At 41.1% G+C, this 21,887-nt stretch overlaps 1 protein-coding gene across 1 annotated transcript in view; it reads right to left on the bottom strand.

Moving 5' to 3' along the window:
* Positions 1–21,887, bottom strand: part of SLC27A6 (solute carrier family 27 member 6) — a 50,720-nt gene that overhangs the window by 11,780 nt on the left and 17,053 nt on the right. Inside the window, exons 6-8 of the mRNA XM_075272299.1 lie at positions 13,018–13,212; positions 10,094–10,184; positions 2,889–3,087 (exon numbers count right to left, since the gene is read on the bottom strand). Of these exons, the coding sequence (XP_075128400.1) occupies positions 2,889–3,087; positions 10,094–10,184; positions 13,018–13,212 (485 nt within the window). The remainder of the gene's footprint in view (positions 1–2,888; positions 3,088–10,093; positions 10,185–13,017; positions 13,213–21,887) is intronic.

Raw genomic sequence — 21,887 nt, 5'->3', positions numbered from 1 at the left:
TTTGCCTTCAATTTTTAAAAGTTAAAAACAGACCTTTCACCACTTGGGGCACGTGCGATTTTATATACCGCTAGAAAGCCGACAGCTATCGGTGCTGGTACCATAGCTCTTCACCGTCAGAAGGGCATTTCTGACAGTTAGTCAGGAACGCCCTTCCTCACAGTAGCGCCTATAGCGAGGAAGGCCTCCCTCCCCCTGATAGTGCTCGTCCATAGACGAGTACTAGGAGGGGATGTTCCTCACCGCTCTCACAGTACAGCGCTATAGGCGGTGCTGTGAGTAAGTGCATTCCTGACTGACTGTAAGAAACGCCCTTCTGACAGTGAAGAGCTACAGTACGCACTCAGATAGTTTTTCACCTGGGGCACAGAACATGAGAGCCGATGCGGAGGGAGATGGATTGCCATCTCTACTGCGCATGTCTTGAACTCCCCTCCAGACTGCGCAGGCGCTGAAAGAGAGAAGTAGAGGAGGACCCGTTCCAGACACAGGAACACACGCAAGTATTGATGGGGATGATTGGAGAGGGGGAAGAGTACTGGTCACGTTCCATTTCGGAAGCGGTGAAACGGAACATCACCGGATTATCAGAAAGTGTCCCTGGGGTAATATAGGTAGTTATACTTTTTTTTTTAAATTGATGTAAATTAGAAGTTAGGTGGGGGGAGGGAGGGAGTTTAGTTTATAGGTAAAATTTGCGTTTATCCTGGAAACCCCTTTAAGGCTAAGTCCCCACGTAGCAGGCCCCGCGAAAACCTGCAGAGGAAACGCATTGTAGTTCTTCCCACAGAGCTTTTCACAGAAAGTCCACAGAGTCTTCCTCTACAGACCTTCTGCGCATATGGAAAACGCCAGTGTAATTGACATGCTGAGAACTCCAAAAATGCACCGTTTTTTTGAAAATCGCAGCATTTCTGCTACAGGTATTTTTTGCTAGAATCCCATCTACTTTGTAGGGACTGTAATACATTGCGTTTTTTTTACACGTGGGGCTTCAGCCTAAAAGTTAAAATACCCTTTAAGAAAGTATTATGGAAGGATTGTTGTAGAGAAACAAGACTTTTTTGTTGCTGGCATAATAATAAAAGTATGCTATCTTGAGATATTTCTGCATATATGTTAAACTTATTATAACTAAATGTAAGTCTTATGATCCATGAACTTCTCACAGTCACTGATGTAAACACTGAATGATGGCTGTTGACTTCTAGCATACTGTACATTCTGAATCAGCCCCAGCCGCCTCAGCCTCCTTGTGTCTTCTGATGCCATCACAATAAGCCTAGTCATCCAAGTGTTGATAGCCTAGTTTCACAATGTTCTGAAAGTTGGCAGCTTTTCAATTTCCTTTTCCAGTCTACTGCCGTACACTGGTCCTTGTTAACTATGTAGGGTAAGTGCTAAACATTATATAGGAATTTTTGTAAAGTCATATATTTGTATCTTTATCTATATGTGTTTATTTGTCATTGTGTTAGGGGGGCTGCCACCTTTCCCGAATTTCTCCTCAGCTCTGTGAACAGCATTTAGTGATAGGCTTTGCAGTATATCATGGCCATAGGCAACAACAGACAACTCATTGAAGTCTATGGGAGTGTATTCTAGAGCTGCACTGTGCAGAGAAAGGGAGTAGGTGACTAGTTGGATCATCTACTGCCAATAGTTGATATAATGTGTAAATAATGTTATCTATAGAGGTGTTATCTTCTATTGTAAGCCTGCCTGTGATATAAATGGGATGACAGCTGCAAAAAAAAACTTAACAGAATTGTCAAGTGTCAGTCTATTACTAGGCTTAGTGGTCAAAGTGAAAACTGCAGAATATAGTAAAATGAAAAAAAAAAAAATTAAATTAAATTAAAAATACTTAAAAAATGTTTAACATAAAATTTTAGTTTAAAATAGGTGACATTTTGATGACATTTCCTTTAGGCAGTAATAAAATGTAATAAGATATTAATAAATATGTAATAAGATGTATTTTCTGTCTACTGTGAAGATAGCAGATGTGTTAGCGGTGTCTGTTCACATGAGTCGTGATTATATTTGTAATAGATACATAATGTTGTGCTGGATCCATCATATAATGGATACAAATGGAACCAGGTAGTCCTCACTGACATGAAGTTGGGTTGGTTGAGGTGCTTGCTTGCTGTGCTGTTTTTGTGATCAAAAGTGACAGAACCCTTAAAGGGCAATGTCCTCTTGTCAAACTTGCTTGGCCAGAAACAGGAAGCTTTGTCTTAGGCAGAAGTGAAACACACATGTTTCTAAACTGGCAAAGACCGCACACATGCAACTCACATAGCTCCCTCCATTCTCGCTATTTATAAAATGCTGAATCAGGGCATGTATCTGTTACCAAAACAGAAAGCAGGATCCAACATATTCAGGTATTGCAACGACTTGCTTGTGACCTCAGTGTTTCTGTAAGGCCGGTTGCAGACAACTGTGCTGAAACCGGCCTGCCATGAATTAAAAGCATGGGCTACACGGGGATGTCCTAGTGTGCTGTACGGTCCATTCTTCCACGGCTCCTTTCATTAATGAATAGAAGCCACATGGCACGCGCTGCAAAATAGGACAGGAAAAGCACCTGTCCTATCTGATGCGGCCTGTACTGTCGGCCTGCACACAAGACCGTGAAAATCATGGTCAACTGTACGGGCCCATATAAAAGAATGGGTCAGTGTGCTGTCTGTGAAATACAGGGATAGCATACTGACCCACACCACAGTCGTCTCCAAGGGTCCCTGGAGCTAGAGTGTTGCAAGTAACATGGTAATGGCTTAAATTCCAGTAACTCAGAATCTGTAATAATATGCAAATCACTTACTTTTTCAGATTATACGATATATATTCCAATATACATACATGTTTTTACTGACCTAAACGTATCTCCAATTCTGTCACGGAAGTAAAGAAAATTATCGTGATCTTGAACCATCAAATCTCCAGTGTTGAAATACACATCTCCTTTCTTGAATATATCACACAGTAGTTTCTTTGTTGTGTGCTTTTTATTTCCGGCATAACCAAAAAAAGGATTAGCATGATTCACCTTGGCTATCAGAAGTCCTGTTTCACCTTGACAAAGAAGTGAGAATTAGGGTGGGCGGAATAAAGAAAATATTGTCATTATTATTGACAAATGTCTGAGTGGTGGGGATTGATTGCTAGGACGTCCTGCAATCATGTCAATGGGGGTCTGCAAATACCCCTGAGTGTTTCATGTGAATGGAGTGGGGTTGTGCATTTTTGGGCACTGTTGCATTCACTTCTAAATTAGCAAATTCCATTGGATGGGATATGCATCCATGAGGGGAAACCCACTGTATTTATAAATAAAATGTAGCAACAAAATCATACATACAGTATAATTATACATAGGTATATTCATACCTCCCAAATTTCAAAGGACAGAAAGAGGAACAATATGTGTGGCGCACTATACACGCCACGACAATTTTAGCCTGCCCACTTATACATTGACTCTGCCCTTTCACACCCATTTTTCTTTGTGCCCTAACACAGTATACTGCTCCTACAGTCACCCTAACATTATATGACCCCACATCATAATGCTCCCATCCAAATGCACCACAGTATGAAATCCATCTCCTCGTGCCCCAGTTTAAACTGGGAGCCAATAGAGAGGGACATTAAATTGGGGCAGCTGGAAGGGGACATGTCCCTCTTCAGCTACTCCCACAGTTTAATGTCCTCCTCCAGTTGCCCCCATTTTAATGTCAACCTTCATCTACCCCCCTAATTTAACCACATGAGGACCGCCGTACGTAAATTTACGGCCTCATGTGCTGGTACCTAAAGACCGGACTATTGCCGAAATACGTCCGGCCTTTAGGTACCTTTCTGGCAGGGGGAGGGGTGCGGGGGGGACAGGGGTTAGGTGTTACTAACACCTAACCCCTTCCTCCATAACGTCCAGTCGGAACTGAGTCCGACTGGACGTGTTAACCCTTTCGATCGCGCCGTCAAACATCACGGCGCGATCGAAAGGGATCCGCCGATATTTGAAAGTGATCGGCACCCCCCGCGGCGAGATCGGGGGGTGCCGATGTCAGTAGAAGGTAGTCTGGGGTCTGGCCAGTGACCCCAGACTACCGGAGCCCCCACATACCTGGTGATCCTGCCAGGCGGTGGAGGAAGTGAGCGATGTGTCTCACTTCCTCTGCAGCTTACAGGACACGAGCAGGCTCATGTCCTGCTCGTGTCCTGTCTGCTACTGTGCTGAATCAGCTGATGCTTTCATCAAAGCATCAACTGATTCAAGTGTCCTAAAGGGACACATGAAAAAGTAAAAAAAAAAGTTTAAAAAAAAAAAAAAGTGTATGAAAAAAGTAATAAAGTTCTAAAGTCCAAAAATCCCTTTTTTCTATACAAAATGAATTATATAAAAAAAAGCACTAAAAATTAAAAAAAGCAATGCATATTTGGTATCGCCGCGTCCATAACAACCTGTACAATAAAACTGAAATAATATTTAATGTACACGGTGAACGTCGGGAAAAAAAAACGGAAAAAACTCGCCGGAAGTAATGATTTTTCGCCATCTCACCATACAAAATATGCTATAAAAAGTGATCAAAAAGTCATATGCATCCGACAACAGTACCAATAAAAAGCACAGGTTGTCCCGCAAAAAATAAGCCCTCAACCAACACTGTCAACCGAAAAATAAAAATGTTACGCCTCTTAGAAGATGCGATGCAAAAAACATTGATTTATGTCCCCAAATGTGTTTTTCCTCTGCAGAACTAGTAACACATAAAAAAATAATATAAATGAGGTATCGCCGTAACCGTACCGACCTGCAGAATAAAGGGAACATGTTACTTATACTGTACGCTGCATGGCGCAAAATTAAAAAAGTAAAACTCAATGCCAGGATTGATTTTTTTTTTTTTAAATCCAGCAAAAAAGGGTTAATAAAATGTATTCATAAAGATGTAGACACCCAAAAATGGTGTCATTACGAAATGCATCTCATCCCACAAAGAATAAGCCCTTATATGGCCGCGTCACCAGAAAAATAAAGAAAATATAGCATCTCACAATGTGAAGACAAAAACCCTCAAAAATCGCCAAATTATTAGAATACAACTGGCGGCGTCAGGAAGGGAATATATAAGCTGTGCAAGCGAATATCAGGGGACACCCCAGATTTACAGCTTATGAGGGAACAGACACCAGAAGTGACCCCCAGAGTGACCCCCCAATCATAGGAGCTACTGGGACATAGTAGGGAATTTGGTGTTTGCAATGTCCTCCGCAGAGCTTATATATTCCCTCTTCGCCATCCGCTGTGCAGTCACGTCCGGGATACTAATACTCACTACACCCCCTGATAAATTCTTTGAGGGGTGCAGTTTTCAAAATGGGGTCACTCCTGGTACCCCATGGAATCCACTTTTCTGGTACCTTACAGGCTCTACAAACATGACATGGCGTCCAGATACCAAACATCTGAATCTGTACTCCAAAAGCCGCATAGCGCTCCTTCCCTTCTGCGCCCTGCTGTACGTCCAAACTGCAGTTTATGACACATGTATGACACATGTATGACACTGGTGTACCCCGGATAATGCACGTAATGTCATATGTGGGTATAAACTGATATTAGGGCACAGCCGGACACAGAAGGGAAGAAGGGTCATTTGGTTTTTGGAGCACAGACGGTTTGGTTTTTGGATGCCATGACACTTTTGTAGAGCTGAAACGCTAGTAAAGTGGAATCCCCTGATATGAGACGTTATTTTGGAAACTACACCCCTGAAGGATTTCTTCAGGGGTACAGAGAGCATTTTTAACCCCCAAGTGTTGCTATAACTTATTATCCATAAATGAATACGAAGCTGATTGTGAGAGGTGAAAATGACCATTTTTCCAGGAATACGTCCTTTCAGTGCGTAATATGTTGTGTCCACCTTGTATCAGAGATGAACGCTCTAAAAGCTGTTGTGCCTGGGATACCCGTTTAACAGTTTTTGGAGTGTCTCTGCTGACATAAGTCGGGCACAACATGTTGCACGCTGAAATGGCAAATCTGTAAAATTTTCATTTTTAACTTCTCTATCAGTTGCGATTTCATTTCTGGAAACTAAATAAATGCAACACTCAAGGGTTAAAAATTCTCGCTACACCACTTGATAAATCCCATCAGTGGGGTAGTGTCCAAAATAGGGTGACATGTCTGCGGATTCCACTTTATTGGCAATTCAGGGGCTTTGCAAAAGTGGCATGACGTCCAAAAACCAAACTGTGCTCCAAAAACCAAAATAGCGCTCCTTCCCTTCTGTCCCCGGCTGTGCCCAAACAGCCGATTCTACCCACATATTGGTATTAAGTCTGTTATCCGGGGTACACCAGTGTCATACATGTGGGCATACACTGCTATTTGGGTACCCAGCAGGGCGCAGATGTGAAGGAGCAATATGTGCTTTTGGAGTGCAGATTTAGATTCTTCGTTTTTGGACACCATGTCACATTTGCAGAGACCCTAAAATTGCCCCTACAAAATGGGGTCACTTCTTGGTGAATTCCAGTTTACTGGCACCTCCAGGGCTCTGCAAAAACAACATGGCACCCAGAAAGTCCCTCTAAATCTGTACCCCAAAAGCTAAAACGCACAGTGGTCCTTCCCTTCTGAGCCCTGCTGTGTGCCCAAGCAGCAGTTTACACCCACATATATAATTTGACCCCCGGGATGGCCCCTTAATAGTTTTAGGAGTGCAGGTCTCTGACAACACAAAGTGGGTGCAACGTATTGGGCACCGAAATGGCATATTTTTAAAAATTTCAATTTCCATTTTGTACATTAAATTTTTGGGAAGCATTTTAGGCTCAAAATGATAATACCTCTTGATACATTCCTTGACAGGTGTAGTTTCTAAAATGGGGTCACTTTTGAGGGGTTTCCATTGTATTGATACTTTAGGGGCTCTGCAAATGCGACATGGCCCCTGAAAACTATTCCAGCAACATCTGCCCTCCAAAATCCAAATAGCGCTCTTTCCATTCTGAGCCCCACCATGTACCCATACAGCAGATTATGGCCACATATGGGGTATTGCCGTGTTCAGAAGAAATTGTGTAACAAACTGTGGGGGGCTTTTAATTCTTAAACTATTTGCAAAATTAAAACTATGGCGCTAAATGGACGATTTATTGGGAAAAAAAGTAATTTTTCATTTTCACGTCCCAATGTTAATAAAATCTGTGAAACACCTGTGAGGCCAAAATACTCACTCTACCCCTAGACAAATTCTATGAGGGGTGTAGTTTCCAAAATGGGGTCACTTATAGGGGGTTTCCACTGTATTGGTACTTTAGGGGCTCTGCAAATGCAACATGGGACCTGAAAAATATTCCAGCAAAATCTGCCCTCCAAAAGCCAAATAGCCCTCTTTCCATTCTGAGCCCCGCCATGTTCCCATACAGCAGATTATGACCACATATGGGGCATTTCTGTGTTCAGGAGAATTTGTGTAACGAACTTTAGGGAGCTTTTTCTCCTTTATCCTCTTGTGAAAATTAAAAATTTGGGGCTAAATTGACAGTTTGTTGGAAAAAAAGTAATTTTTCATTTTCATGGCCCAATGTTAATAAAATCTGTGAAACAGCTGTAGGGTCAAAATGCTCACTCTACCCTTTAATATGTTCTGTGGGGGGTGTCGTTTCCCAAATGGGGTCACTTTTAGGGGGTTTCCACTGTATTGGTTCTCTAGGGGCTCTGCTAATGCGACATGGCACCTAAAATTATTCCAGCAAAATCTGCCATCCAAAAGCCAAATAGCGCTCCTTCCATTCTGAGCCCCGCCATGTTCCCATACAGCAGATTATAGCCACATATGGGGTATTGCCGTGTTCAGGAGAAATTGTTTAACAAACTGTGGGGGGCTTTTACTCCTTTAACCCCTTGTGAAAATGAAAACTTTGGAGATAAAGTGACATTTTAGTAATTTTTCATTTACACATCCCAATGTTAGTAAAATCTGTGAAACAACTGTAGGGTCTAAATGCTGACTATACCCCTTGATGAATTCTGTGAGGGGTGTGGATTCTAAAATGGGGTCACTTTTGGGGGGGTTTCCATTGTTTTGGTACTCTAGGGTCTCTGCAAATAAGGCATGGCGCTGAAAATTATTCCAGCAAAATCTGCTGTTCAAACACCCAGTGTCGCTCCTTCCCTTCCATGCACTGCCGTGTGCCCAAAAATCAGTTTACACCCACATGTGGGGTATTTCTGTGCACAGGAGAAATTGCACAATAAACTGTCAGATGCATTTTCTCCTTTAACCCTTTGTGAATGTGTTAATTTTGGGTCTAAATGAATGTATTAGTGAAAAAAAATGAAATGTCTAAATTTCACTGCCATATTATTTTTATTCTTATGAAATGCTTAAAGGGTTAACAAACATCCCAAATGCTGTTTTGAATAATTTGAGGGGTGCAGTTTTGAAAATGGGGTAATTTATGGGGGTTTCTATTATACAGGCCTTTATAATTACTTTCAGAACTGAAGTGGTCCCTAAAAAATTGGTTTGGAGAATTTTCTTGTAAATCTGGAAAATTGCTGTTACACTTGTAAGCCTTGTGACGTCCAAAATAAATTAAAAGACAATCAAAATATGATGCCAATATAAAGCAGAGATATGGGAGATAATATTTATTCATGTATTTGGATGGTATGACTATCTGCCTGAAAAGCAGATAATTTCACATTTTGAAAATTGCAATTTTTTTCAAATTTCCATCAAATTTCCTAGTTTTTTTATAAATAAATGCAAAAATATTGATTAGTGTTTACCACTAACATGAAGTATAATGTGTTACAAGAAAACAATCTCAAATTCATTTGTGTAAGTTAAAGCGTCTCAAAGTTATTGCCATTTAAAGTGACACGTCAGTTTTGAAAAAAGAGGCCTGGTCTTTAACATACTTTTGGGCCTGGTCCTTAACCGGTTAACGTCCACTCCTCTATCTGTCCCCAGTTTAACGTTCCCCTTTCATCTGCCACCAATTTAATGTCCCCTTTCATTTTCAACCAGTTTAATGCCCCCCGAACCCCCCTTCATTTGCTACTAGCTCCAAGGCTGGAGCATAGGGAGGGGAACTGTGGTGAAGCAGGATCTGTCCTTCACCAATATATTCAACTCCTCTGCGTCTTGTCCGGATGCAGATGAGTTGCTACCGGGACATACCTCCCGCCGACTGGAACCCACAATCCGGGACAGTTGGGATGTATGTATATACAGTATACAGTGCATGGGATTGTGTTTTATATGAATCACCTCATTTTTAGAGATGTGGTTTTAGTTTTGGAATACGATTTTTACTAAATGCTTTTTAGATGCACCCTATGTCGAAAATTTAATATAATTTAAGATGGCTACATATGTAGCCTCAGTTTTTTGCCTACAGCAATATTAATGTCAATATACATGGGAGGTATATGTAAGGATAAAGATAAAATGTGTCTTGTTAAAGGGTACCGCCAACAACTTTTCATAAATACAGTACATTTAAATATAAGAAACTTTGTAACATATTGTATTAAGGTTATCTGTTTCCAGTGGTGTAATTAGCAAAGACTGTGCTGTATAGAAAACTTGTGACTTTGACCTACGGCGTTTGTTGCAAATATTGAAAATTTTTGGGGTTCACCACTCACAGACCATTATTATACTCACTAGGTACACTCAACAAATACTCTTGCCGCAGTCCCAAGGCCCTATCTATCGGTCCCCATTCCTGCCCATAGTTGCCTCCACTTCAGGCCTCCAGTGGTCCCCGTACATCCCATATCATGTCGCTGTCAGCGACTTCCTGATGCTGTTCAACATTAGAGATGTGATAAGGGGTGCATGGGGCCCCTTGGTGGGCTGAAAGAAAATGGAGAAAGTAACTGCGTGAAAAGTGGAGAAGAAAACTTAATTTTTTAAAAAATATATTATTTCTTTAATACGATATAGTAGAAAGTTTCTTATATTAACCTGCCATTTATGAGAAGTCGTTTATAACTGGAGGTATGCTTTTAGAGTATAGCTATACATCAATTAGTAAGATTTACCTTTTTTAACTCGCTCACACCAGCCATCTTTGTTTTTTATTGGTTCATCTTTTTGAATGTCGTATTTGATGAGATCAAAAGGAAAGACAAGCTGGAAACAAACAAACAAAAAAATTTCCAAAATTTAGTTGTATTATAACGTGTAGGATTTTGCCTAACTATTAAAAAGACATGGCCATTATCATTATACAACTCTCTGCTTATGTACAGAAAATCCCTGCAAGAATAAAAAGCTGCAATATCTGGCCGCGGATTCTGTGGCTGACTCAGCTACGGCATCCGCGGCTCGAGACTCCCTCCTGATTAGGCCCATTCATTCAGGCCTAATCCGGAGTGGAATGTCGCGACAGGATGTCGCGAAAGGGATTTCTCGAATAAGGGAAAGTGACACAATACAAGGTTGTCACTATTTGATTATAGATTACAGCAATTTAAGCAGAAAAGTCAAAATGTCATTGCTGATATTAGTATTGGATATTAAAGTGAGTATTGATGCTCATATCTTCGATTAATATTGGTGAATTTCAGAAGAATTGATGTTGTCTGATCTATGTGGGCCTCCCTGTCAAAGAAAACAAGTATTGGACTTTCATGATTTCAATATGCTGAATTCTTGTGCTTTGTTTTGAGATCACTGGCTAAACAGGTTTCTGGCAATGACTTCTTTCCCTTGTTCGAGTGAAATAAGCATGCATGCTCAGCCTAGAAGGTCAGGAAAACTAGATGAAAAATATACAAATATTTGTCTGACAGCTTTCTGGATAATAGTCTCTTTCTATAACTAGAGTTATACAATTTTCCAATATACCGTACTTTTTGTATAAATTCCTGACATTTTTCTAGATCTGTTTATTTTCATTCACTCCAGTGAATAAAATGCAGTCCATGGTCATATAGATATATGTTCCATATATGGTAATAGACACAAAGGTGCACAACTCAACACAACACCGTAATCAGAGCTCTGTTTTTAGATTTTGGTTTTAGGTTTTAGAGGAGGAAAATAGGGGAAAAAAAATTTGAAGCAAAAACTGGTAAAATATTTAATATATGGGAGTAGTAGTTTTGCAACAGCTGCAAGGCCACATTGACAGGTGACCCTGCAGCTGTACGGGGATGCATAGAGTGTTTTTTTTTTCCGGGGCCAGATGTACTTTTTAGTTATACCATTTTGGGGAATGTCTATTTCTTAGATCACCTTGTATTGAAAAAAAAACAGGAGGCGATTTAGAACTTTTATTTATTTCATCTTTTTATTATATATTTTTAAAGCTTTTTTTTTTTTTTTTTTTTTTACTATTTTATTCCCCCCGGGAGCTTGAACCTGCGGTCACTTGATTGCAAGTCCCATAGACGGCAATACAAGTGTATTGCCGTCTATGGGACATTCTGTATATTAGTATTACGGCTGGTCATAGACCCAGCCGCAATACAAATATAGCAGTGACAGGCCTGGGAGCCTCATTAGGCTCCCGGCTGTCACCCGAACAGGTCGGCTCTTGCGATATCGCCGCGCAGGAGCCGGCCTGCAACTTCACAGGTACGGGGCCGGTGGGGACCGGCCCCGGGGGAGAAGGGGCCACCGATACTGACCCGGCATCCGCTGTACTAGAGAGGCGGATGCCGGCGAGGGATAGACGCTGGCACAGGTGCCGGGGCCCGAGACATCGCTCCTCTGCCCTGCCTGAAGCCAGCAGCGGGGGGACGGAGGAGCGGAATAGCATCGCCGCTGCTGGCTTCATGCAGGGCAGAGGAGCGCAGCGATGTCTCAGGCCCCGGCGTCTATCCCTTGCCAGCTTCCGCCTCTCTATTACAGCGGATGCCAGGCGCCACATTCAGACTATAAGACGCACCCTTCTTTTCCCCCCAAATTTTTTGGGGAAAAAAAGTGCGTCTTATAGTCCGAAAAATACGGTATATTGTAAAATACAAACAATAACCATAACCCCTTTAATGAGTTGCACTATATTCTTCTACCTAATTCCACTCATAAAATGACACATCCTATGTTTATTCAGGGGCTGGACTTAACTTCCTCTTCATTGAACAGATATGGATGCTTCTAGTTGTCAAAGGTTAAATCTTGCACAAGAAGATCTTTGGTATATGGTAAGCATTTTTTTTTCTAATGTAGATTGTGAGCCCCACATAGAGCTCACAATGTACATTTTTCCCTATCAGTATGTCTTTTTGGAATATGGGATGGAAATCCATGCAAACACGGGGTGAACATACAAACTCCTTGCAGATGTTTTTTTGCCCATGGCGGGATTTGAACACCAGGACCCAGCGCTGCAAGGCTGCAGTGCTAACCACTGAGCCACATGGGGCCCTATGGTAAGCATATTTAAGGATGATATGGACACGTATTGATCCATGCTGGAAAATAAAGATTTATGTGTCGATTGTTCTAACTAATAATATGAATAATAATTTTATTTATATAGCACCAGCGTTTTCCATGGCACTTTACAAATAAGAGGACACATAACCAGACAATATTAGACATTACAATGTGACAAAATAATTAGTATATCAAACAATAGGAGTGAGGGTCCTGCTTGCAAGAGCTTAAGTTTTATAAGGAAATATGGGGACATAAGAGGCAAAAGATCTTGTTTGGTACAGTGGTCCAGTCATCTTTTAATATACAATGTCATATAACTGAAGCTGTATGTGCCGTCACCAGACGGTATGTGTGAATATACAGCTGCTAAGTACATGGAGTGCAGGGTAGAGGGTCAGGTTCTGAGGAACAGAGCAGAAAGGATAGCTTAGGATAACAAATGTTAGCTTAGTGTGAAGAAGTGTAAAAGAATGTCATCAGGTCATGTGGTCACAGTGACGGAGATGTGACAGAATGGTATCATTTGTGCAAGTAGTAGGGTGAGAAGACGATGATCGGAGCGGGCATATAGTTTTACCTTGTAGAAGAAATTGCTGCGCCCAACAGCTCCGATTTTTCCAGTGTGGTTCATGAAACAAATGTTACCCTCTGTGGCACCATATAGCTCACACATTTTTATATCTCCAAATCTCGTGATGAACTCTTTCCATACATCACTACGGACACCGTTTCCAACAGCCATGCGGACCTTGTGATCCTTTTCATCTTCTCTCTGAGAAAAACACAAAAATGCATAGACAGTAAAAGACAATATAATATAGAGGCTACAAAAACTTATTTAATATAGCAGTAATAAAGTAGACGTGCCAGATGAATAAATAGTGGCAGTATTAGTTACTATACTATCTATATTGTTGCTTCAATGCATTGGTTACCATACAAGACATGAAATCCTATACAGCTTAGACACCTCCTTGAGAAACCCTGTGAGTCTAAACTGATGACGCATCACTTGACCTGAATGGTTGGGTCAACCCTTGTGCCACTGCCATAATGAACTGTAACAGCAGTCAGGATGTGACATTATCTAAAGGTGGGCTATGTAGAGAGTATATATCAATGAAAATGAGCTGCACTAAAGAAGCCCCACTAAAGAAGTCATATATAGTGTTAAATATTATATTTACAATATTCTCTAGCAGACATGGGGTTAACACTCTACTGACATCATAGTCTTATATTCTGGGAACATGGGTGCGGTTAGAGTACACCATTTTAGAAATCTCCTTACATAGCTACAAGATGGAAGGTAACACCCCCTCTCATGAATATAAATGAGTAAGAAATACACGTCTGGGTCTGTCTTTGGGGAAGACCAGGAGGTCTGTCTTTGGGAACACCAGGGTGGGTGGTCCAGGTAGATGGACATCCATGGACGTCGTAACCAGCCCAAGTCCACCAACCAGATGACAAGCATGAACCAAGCTGTAACTACAAGATATCCAAATGATTTAACTTCTCTGAAGGTGTAAGCTATTGACATTGACTGATATATATGTGATTTTGGACATTTTCCCTGTTCCTGTGTTTTCCTTCGAGATGTTTAATTAAACTCTACATTTTTATAACAAGCTGACTTCTTCCTATCGTGGATAAGGCCTACAACACGTGACACAAGTCTATCCCACAATTTCAAGGATATTTAACAGTGGACACAAGTCTCACCGGCAAATACAAGATATTTAACATATAGTCATTGTAGCAACCACTTTGTTGTAATGACTCAACTAATCACAACACAAGGTTAGTACAAAATAACTGCCCCTGTATCCTCTGTGCTGCTGTGAATGGTCCACCATGATCAGCAAGCAGTGTGCAGAAATATGGAGAACCCAGCACAGATCTCTGAGGTTCCAGTGAAGTCACCCAGGAATAAATGATATTACATGGGAAAAATTTTATTATGATCCAACCAGCATACAGTCCACTGTAGGAAACTGGTAGGACTGGTGTACAACAATTTTTGGGAATGATAAATCGACTTAGCAATGTGTTTGTAGGATTTACGCAATAAACGAGTAATTATGACCATGCAATTTGTCTCTATGGTTTCTTCTGTCGTGTATAACATGCTGGCCTTCTTGTGGCTCTTCCTTAGTTTATTCAGTCTTCCAGATTACCATTCAGACCGTGTCCTTGTGCTTTCTGGACTGCGCTGTTTTTTTTTTTTAATGATGTCCAAAATCCTTTTTATTTTTCCAGCTGAACTTTACTAGATCCCAGTGTGATCCTCCCCCTGTTACCTTTCTTGGATTGTCAGATACCTTTATAGGTTTACTTTGGTTAAAGACCAGATCAAAATTAATTTAAGTCTCTATCAAAATATACATTATGGTCCATGGAGGACTCACTCCCCATTTTTTAAAGGGGAAATGAAAACAATAAATGCGGCCATATATTCCGATATAATGGTGCCAAACTGTGAAGACATGACAGTCCCACAAAGTACACAAATAAAACCTACCATAGAAGAATTTTAGTGCAAAATCATGATTCAATAATGCACACCATACATGCTGTAAATTGGAGCCTTTCGTTCATGCTATCATTTCCACTACTTTATGTACAGTCATGATAAAAGAGTACACCCTTTTTGAATTATATGGTTTTAATCAAACAGGACATAAAACAAAATTTGGTCTTTAGAAGGTCTTTGAATTAATGTAACAACTTCAGATTAACATTGATAACTTACACGGGCATTGTGTATTAAAAAAAAAAAAAAAAAAAAAAAAAAAAAAGTAGTCCAAAATGCAGAAGCAGGCTGTGAGAAATCAAAGGGGTATCCCAGGAATATTTTTATATGGCCAATCCTGACCCCCGAACGGACTACTGAACACATTGGCAAGCGGTGTGCAGTGAAAACACACGGAACACCATAAACTATAATGGAGTCCGTGAGCTTGCCGCGAGATCCCTGCAGGGAACATGCGGACATGAAAGTACTTCTCAATCTCCTTTCCTGTCCACAAATTCTGTGTGTAGATCTCGCGGCAAGCACATGGACCCCATTATCGTGTATAGGGTCCATGTCCTTTCACTGCACACCACTTGCAAATGCGTTCGGTAGTCCATTCGGGGGGTCCCCATGCGGACTCCTCGAATGGATTACTGAACGCAGATGTAAACGAGGGGCAAGAGAGATTATTCACAAGTAGAAAACATACAGAACAGCTGACCATCATCCCACTTGTGCACATCCGAATAAATTCACCTCAAGGTCAAGCCAATGCTCAGAGACATTGCAAACTGAAGTGTAGCTTGTTTGGAAGGGTTACCAGTAGAAAGCCTCTTCTTTTCTAAAAAAGAACAAGGCAGCATGGCTTCACTTTGCAAGTTTTCAACTGAAGAAACCACAAAACTTTTGTAGCAGTGTCACAAGATAGACCAAAGTGGAGATGTTTGGCCATTATGCAAAGCGCCATATTTGGTGAAAGCCAAACACAGCATATTGGCACACCTCATGCCAACTGTCAAGCATGGTGGTGGAGAGGTCATGATTTGGACTGGTTTTGCATCCACAGGACCTGGGCATCTTGCAGTCATGGAGTTGACCATCAACTCGTCTGTACATCAAATTATATGTGAGGCCATCTATCCAGCAGTTAAAGTTTGGCCAACACCGAGTCACACAACAGGACAATGATCCCAAGTAGAGCAGCAAATTTACAACTGAGTGGCTGAAAAAGCAAAGACTCAAGGTGTCATAAAGGCCCAGTCAAAGTCTATTCTTCAGTCCAATGGAAATGTGTGACGGGACCTTAACAGAGCTGTGCATAAACAGACTTCTATGAACTAATATGAAGAGAGGCAAAATTCCTCCAGAACAGATTGGTGTTTCTGAGCTTGTATTTACCTACTTTAACCCATTCCCGAAATCCACCGTAATAGTACATTAGATGCTGGATATTTAAATATAGTGGTACTCAGAAACTCAGAAACCGCCATAGCTGCCAGAGACCCAGCGCTAATACTCAAGATCACTGCCCCCTGGCATTAACACCCCATATGCTTTGGTCAAAGGCTGACCAAGATACCATTTTGGGGAGAATCACTGGTCCCTGGGATGAGAACCGGGCCTGTGATCAGTTGCTATGACAGCCAGAAGGCAGCAGGCTCCCAGGCTTGTCTGGCATTCACCTCTATTACAAGTTGCTCTATGCAGGATGTAATAGAAATTTCGGCAATTTGTAATATATTGCAACATATTAGCATTGTGATACATTGCATCAGTGATCAAATCCCCTGGGGTCCAAGACCTCTACAGGGTCTAAAAATTACTATAAAAAAAGAATTAAAAATACAAAATCACCTGCCTTTTCCTAGAACACATATAGAATTAAAAAAAAAAAAAAAAAAGTCAAAACACATACAGATTAGGTATCCTTGGGTCTAAAGAGTCTCATCTACAAATGAACTGCAGTTATTGAGGTTTTGCCTCTATTAAAAATGTGAATAAAAAGCAATAAAAGTAATAGACATTCTCCAAAATAGTACAAGTACTTCTGACCCCCTTATGCATCCCGGTACACAGAAATATAATAAAATGATGGGTGTCAGAACATTTTTCTTTCTTTCTTTATTTTTTTAAGGGGATAAAATGTAAATAAAGCTATATAAATTTGGCCTCCCCCAAATTCGTACCAACCCATAGAATACAAATGACTTGTCACTTTGGCAACATAGCGAATGCAGAGAAGACGAAGCCTGTAATATCCACACAATGCATTTTTTTTTCCAATTTCACCCCATTTTGAATATTTTTCCAGCTTCCCAGTAGATTCTATGGTATTTTAGAATGTACCAATACAAAGTACAATTTATCCTGCAAACTTTCACCGATTTGGGCACAGGCAGTTCTATATACTGCTGGAAAGCTGACAGTGCGCTGAATTCAGCGCACTGTCGGCTTTCCCAATCTGTGCCCCAGGTAAAGAGCTAGCGGTGCCAGTACCGTAGCGCTTTACAGTCAGAAGGGCGTGCCTGACAGTCAGTCAGGTACGTCCTTCTTCACAACAGCGCCTATCGCGTTGTACAGGGTGAGTGGGAAGGAACACCCTCTCCCTCTGCTCACAGTGCTCGTCCATAGAGGAGTATTATCAGGAGGGGAGGGGGCGTTCCTCTCCGCTCACACTGTACAGCGCGATAGGCACTGCTGTGAAGAAGGACGTACATGACTGACTGTCAGGAACGCCCTTCTGACTTTAAGGAGCTACGGTACTGGCACCGCTAGCTCTTTACCCGGGGCACAGATCGGGAAAGCCGACAGTGCGCTGAATTCAGCGCACTGTCAGCTTTCCAGCAGTATATAGAACTGCCTGTGCCCAAATCGGTGAAAGGTCCTCTTTAAGCCCTGATATGGCTCTTTGAATGGAAAATAAAGCTGTGGGGTTTGGAAGGCAGGGAGTCAAAAACAAAAAATCTAAAAATGCCTGTAGTGGAAAGGGGTTAAAGATCTCGTAAAGACCAGGTATTTTATTATTATGTCCTGAAAACCATAAAATTCAAAGAAGATGTACTTTTTTTATACTCCTGACAGTACTTATAATCCAATACATAACAAAATCCACCTGTGTCTCCTGAAACTTTTCTGTACAAAATATTTTTTTGCATTATAAATTCACTGTCCAAATAAAGAATATTTTTGTGGATTTTACTTCTGTGTTTTTGCTTGTAATTGCCAATAAACATCTAAGATAATGAATTCAGTACTATTTGATTCTCGTCTCCACATGTTCATTGACATATATCCAAGGCTCAGATATTTGGCAATGCCTGTGATGCATATGTTTATGTCCTAAGGTACAAAGTAAATGTGAAAACAGATGGCAACATGTGCTTCAAAGTAAATGGCAACCTATTATCTCTTGCTAGTCCAGTTTTACTATATACCATAACAAAAGCAGTTCAACTTATCACACAAATTTGAGACACATTATTATGACCACCATCTAATATTTAGAGTAAAAGCTGTGTGCACCATGGACCGCAGCTAGATGGGCTGTCAGTGATTCAATGAGGTGCTGGTTGTGTCTTAGCACTGCATAGACCATGAAGGAAGTGATGTAGCATGGGCTTGCTTCGTGGGTATTTAAGTTGTCTGGATACTAGTCACTTTGTTGTCATGGCCAAATTGGGAAAAAGGATGATTATAGGCTCTAAGGCCCAAGGTGACACTACTTCATAAACAAGTTTATGAACTGTTCACATACGGCTGTGGTGAAAGTGTATCCTGAGTGGACAAATGTCATCATTGAGAGCAACCGATGAGGAATTTTTGGGGCACCATGTACTATTGATGTGAGAGATAAAAGTCAGCTGCGAAGGTATGTTAGGGCCAACCCACAGTCTACAATGGAGCAGCTCACCATGAAAATGAACCTGGGGGGTACCACGTGTGTGTATAAAATAACAGCTCAGGGCTCGTTCACATTTGCGTTTTGCAGGTTTCCGTTTCCTGCATAAAACAGAGCAGGAGACGGAAACCTGCAGAAATCTCTCACCCATTCATTTGAATGGGTGAGAAAGCTGTCTGGCCGTGAGTTGCGGTGAGCGTTTTGCGCTCTCCACCGCGAAACCGGGTTTTTTAATCCGGGCACAGAGTTGGACATGCAGTACTCTGTGTCTGGATTAAAAAATCCGGTTTCGCGGCGGAGAGCATAAAACGCTCACCGCCGCTCACGGCCGGACCCGGTCTGTGCTTTCCGTCTTCTGGCATGCAGAAGACGGAAAGCACAGAATGGAGAGTAGAACGCAGGTGTGAACCTAGCGTCAGTGATTTAGGTATGAATCCATCCTTGTAGGTCATATACACCCATACATGCGGTTTGACTTCTTGAACGTTCCAGCAAGGCAATTTAACTTGTTACATGATTTGAAATGACAATGGCTGAAAAAGCACGGCCAAGACTACCAATTACTTCTCTGGTCCACAAACTTGAGACCTATTTGAGCATCTGTGGGACCACTTTGATTGTCGTTTTCGCTCTATGGATCATCCTCCAGGAAATGTGGGATGTACTACTATCACTATGGCTTAGGAAGTCTGGGAGGTGAAGCTTCAGCTAATAGCTGCAGAGCACACAGTGATATTAGAAAAGGGGACATTGCTTTAGCAACTTCTCTTCTACAACCCAGTAAAGGTTGGTGCACATGGAGTCTTTTGGCACCGATTTTGACGCTAAATCTGCCTCAAAATCAGCCTCCAAAAAGCCTCCCAATAGAGTTCTATTGGGAGGCTTTTTTTGGAGACTGATTTTAAGGTGGATTCGGCACAAAAAACCTCTGTGCGCAATGACCCTAACACGTTGACACTTTTTCATTACTTGTGGTGGGTACACAGTGACTTCTAGGAGAGCAGAATGAAAGAATTAATGATGATAGAATATTAAAGATTCATTTACATAATTGTGAAAAAAACTAAGTTTATCAAAACTACAGAATCCCTTTACATCATGTATATGTTAGGCAAGTGTCTAGCCGAAACAGTATTCAGAACAAATTAGAGGAAGAGACATGGCTCGCTGGGCTGGAGAGACCACATTCCTGTTCTTTATTCAATGGAGAATTTCATTCTTTTTGCAACAGATAACAAAGAGGGTCTTTCAGCTGTAGCAGCTGGTAGAAATGACAAACACCTACGTGCTGCAGTGCAAACTACAGAGGCATATTAGCCATAAGAATGGGCCAGTAAGTTTAGACTGAATAATTAATGGAAGAATACTAACATGCCATTATACAAGATGGACAAACAGCACCAAGGAAACGTATAGAAACTTCTCATTGCAACCAATCACAGCAAACCTATGTGAAAATGGGTCGAACTGTGGCCAAGTACCAGCATCTGGCGTCTAACTATACGGTGGACTTCATGCACTAGACTGAGTGTACAATGTATTAGACTGCTTAGGCCACTGCTGAAGCTTCTTTTGAACATTGTGGGACATTATTCTTTTACAAAGGTAAAGGTTCAGCAATCAGTTGACAAAGGAGGAGAAAGAAATAATCCCAAAAGTCTAAATAATTGAGAAATAAAACCTGTCTCAGCACTCAGCGATACTTAAGTAAATTCACAACAAATCCTTTCTAAAAAGAACTCCACCCTTTTCATGTAAAAAGTAAATGCTCATCCGTTCTTGTGTTTTTAGTCATGCGCTATGACTGCTCTCTGCATGGCACTGTAAAGACCAGCCATACTACTAAAGATACAGGAACGTGCATCTGATGAGCATTTACGTCTTGCATGAATAGAATAGAGTCACTTTTGTAAAAGTTTTTTTTGCTGGATTCACTGCTGAAGTATCCTTGAGCAGTGTGACGATCTTTATCTATTAATTGTATTGCATTGTTCCTGCTAAACCTTTTGCCTCATTGTGGGATCACTGTCTATAACTATAATTCAAATGTCTCATTCCATGAATTTCATCTGCAACCATCAAGACCAGTTGCCTCATTGTAAGTAAAGTTTCCATGAATTGTCACGTTACAGCCTTCTTCTGTCATTCTGCCATTCCTGAGAGGGGAAAGAGCTCATAACATTCCATTCAAGCCTTGAGTTAACTTAAAGAGAACCTTGCAAAAATTCTACCAAGTCCAGCTCTTTGCATCATTTAATAGGTGCCCAATCTTTAGTCCACACCATTCACAAGATTAAGTGCTGTTAGTTTTGGCATCTGATCTGCTATTTGGGCTCTACTGCCAGATGGGCAGGTAAGGGCTAGGATTCTGAGCTCTGAGATGATCCACCTCTGATTGGAGATCAGAATCACACTGCTTTCCTGCTCCTACTTGACACCACCCACGTGACAGTACAGAGCCAAAATATCTTGCCTCAAAAATAACTGCACTAATTGCTCTGGAACACTGGGGACTAGAGAAAGAACTTCAATTGTGCTGGAATCAGTGGAGCGAAACCTATTCACAGATGCTAAGAAATAGAGTTGGTGGAGGGGGTGAAAGGTCCTCTTTAATTATGCGGAAGCACAGTGGAAGAGTGAAAAATAATTTCGGCTCTGTTACATCTTTGTATTCCCCTAGATCAGTGATGGCAAAACTTTTAGAGTCCGATTGCCCAAACTACAATAAAAACCCACTAAATTATCACAAAGTACCAACATGTCAATTTAACCTTTATACTGTGCAGATCCACAATTGTGGACAATTGCGGTCCCACAAAATATGGTTGTGTGAATGGGGCTTTACCTAGCTTTCAATACACAAACAGCTCTGTACTGCATTTAGTATAATTTTGAACAATTCATGTTCACCTTTTACACAGATTTGTTTTCTAATGACCATACAAAGTTATTGTAATAATATCACGTCTGCTGTAAAACAGATGTGATATAAATAGTGTAGGGCCCTCACTCAGTCCAATCTGCTCCAAAG

This window comes from Leptodactylus fuscus, chromosome 1, assembly GCF_031893055.1.
Source record: "Leptodactylus fuscus isolate aLepFus1 chromosome 1, aLepFus1.hap2, whole genome shotgun sequence".
NCBI classification, from domain to species: domain Eukaryota; kingdom Metazoa; phylum Chordata; class Amphibia; order Anura; family Leptodactylidae; genus Leptodactylus; species Leptodactylus fuscus.
Note: the sequence above shows the minus strand (reverse complement) of the source record. Positions and strands in the feature narration are given on the sequence as shown.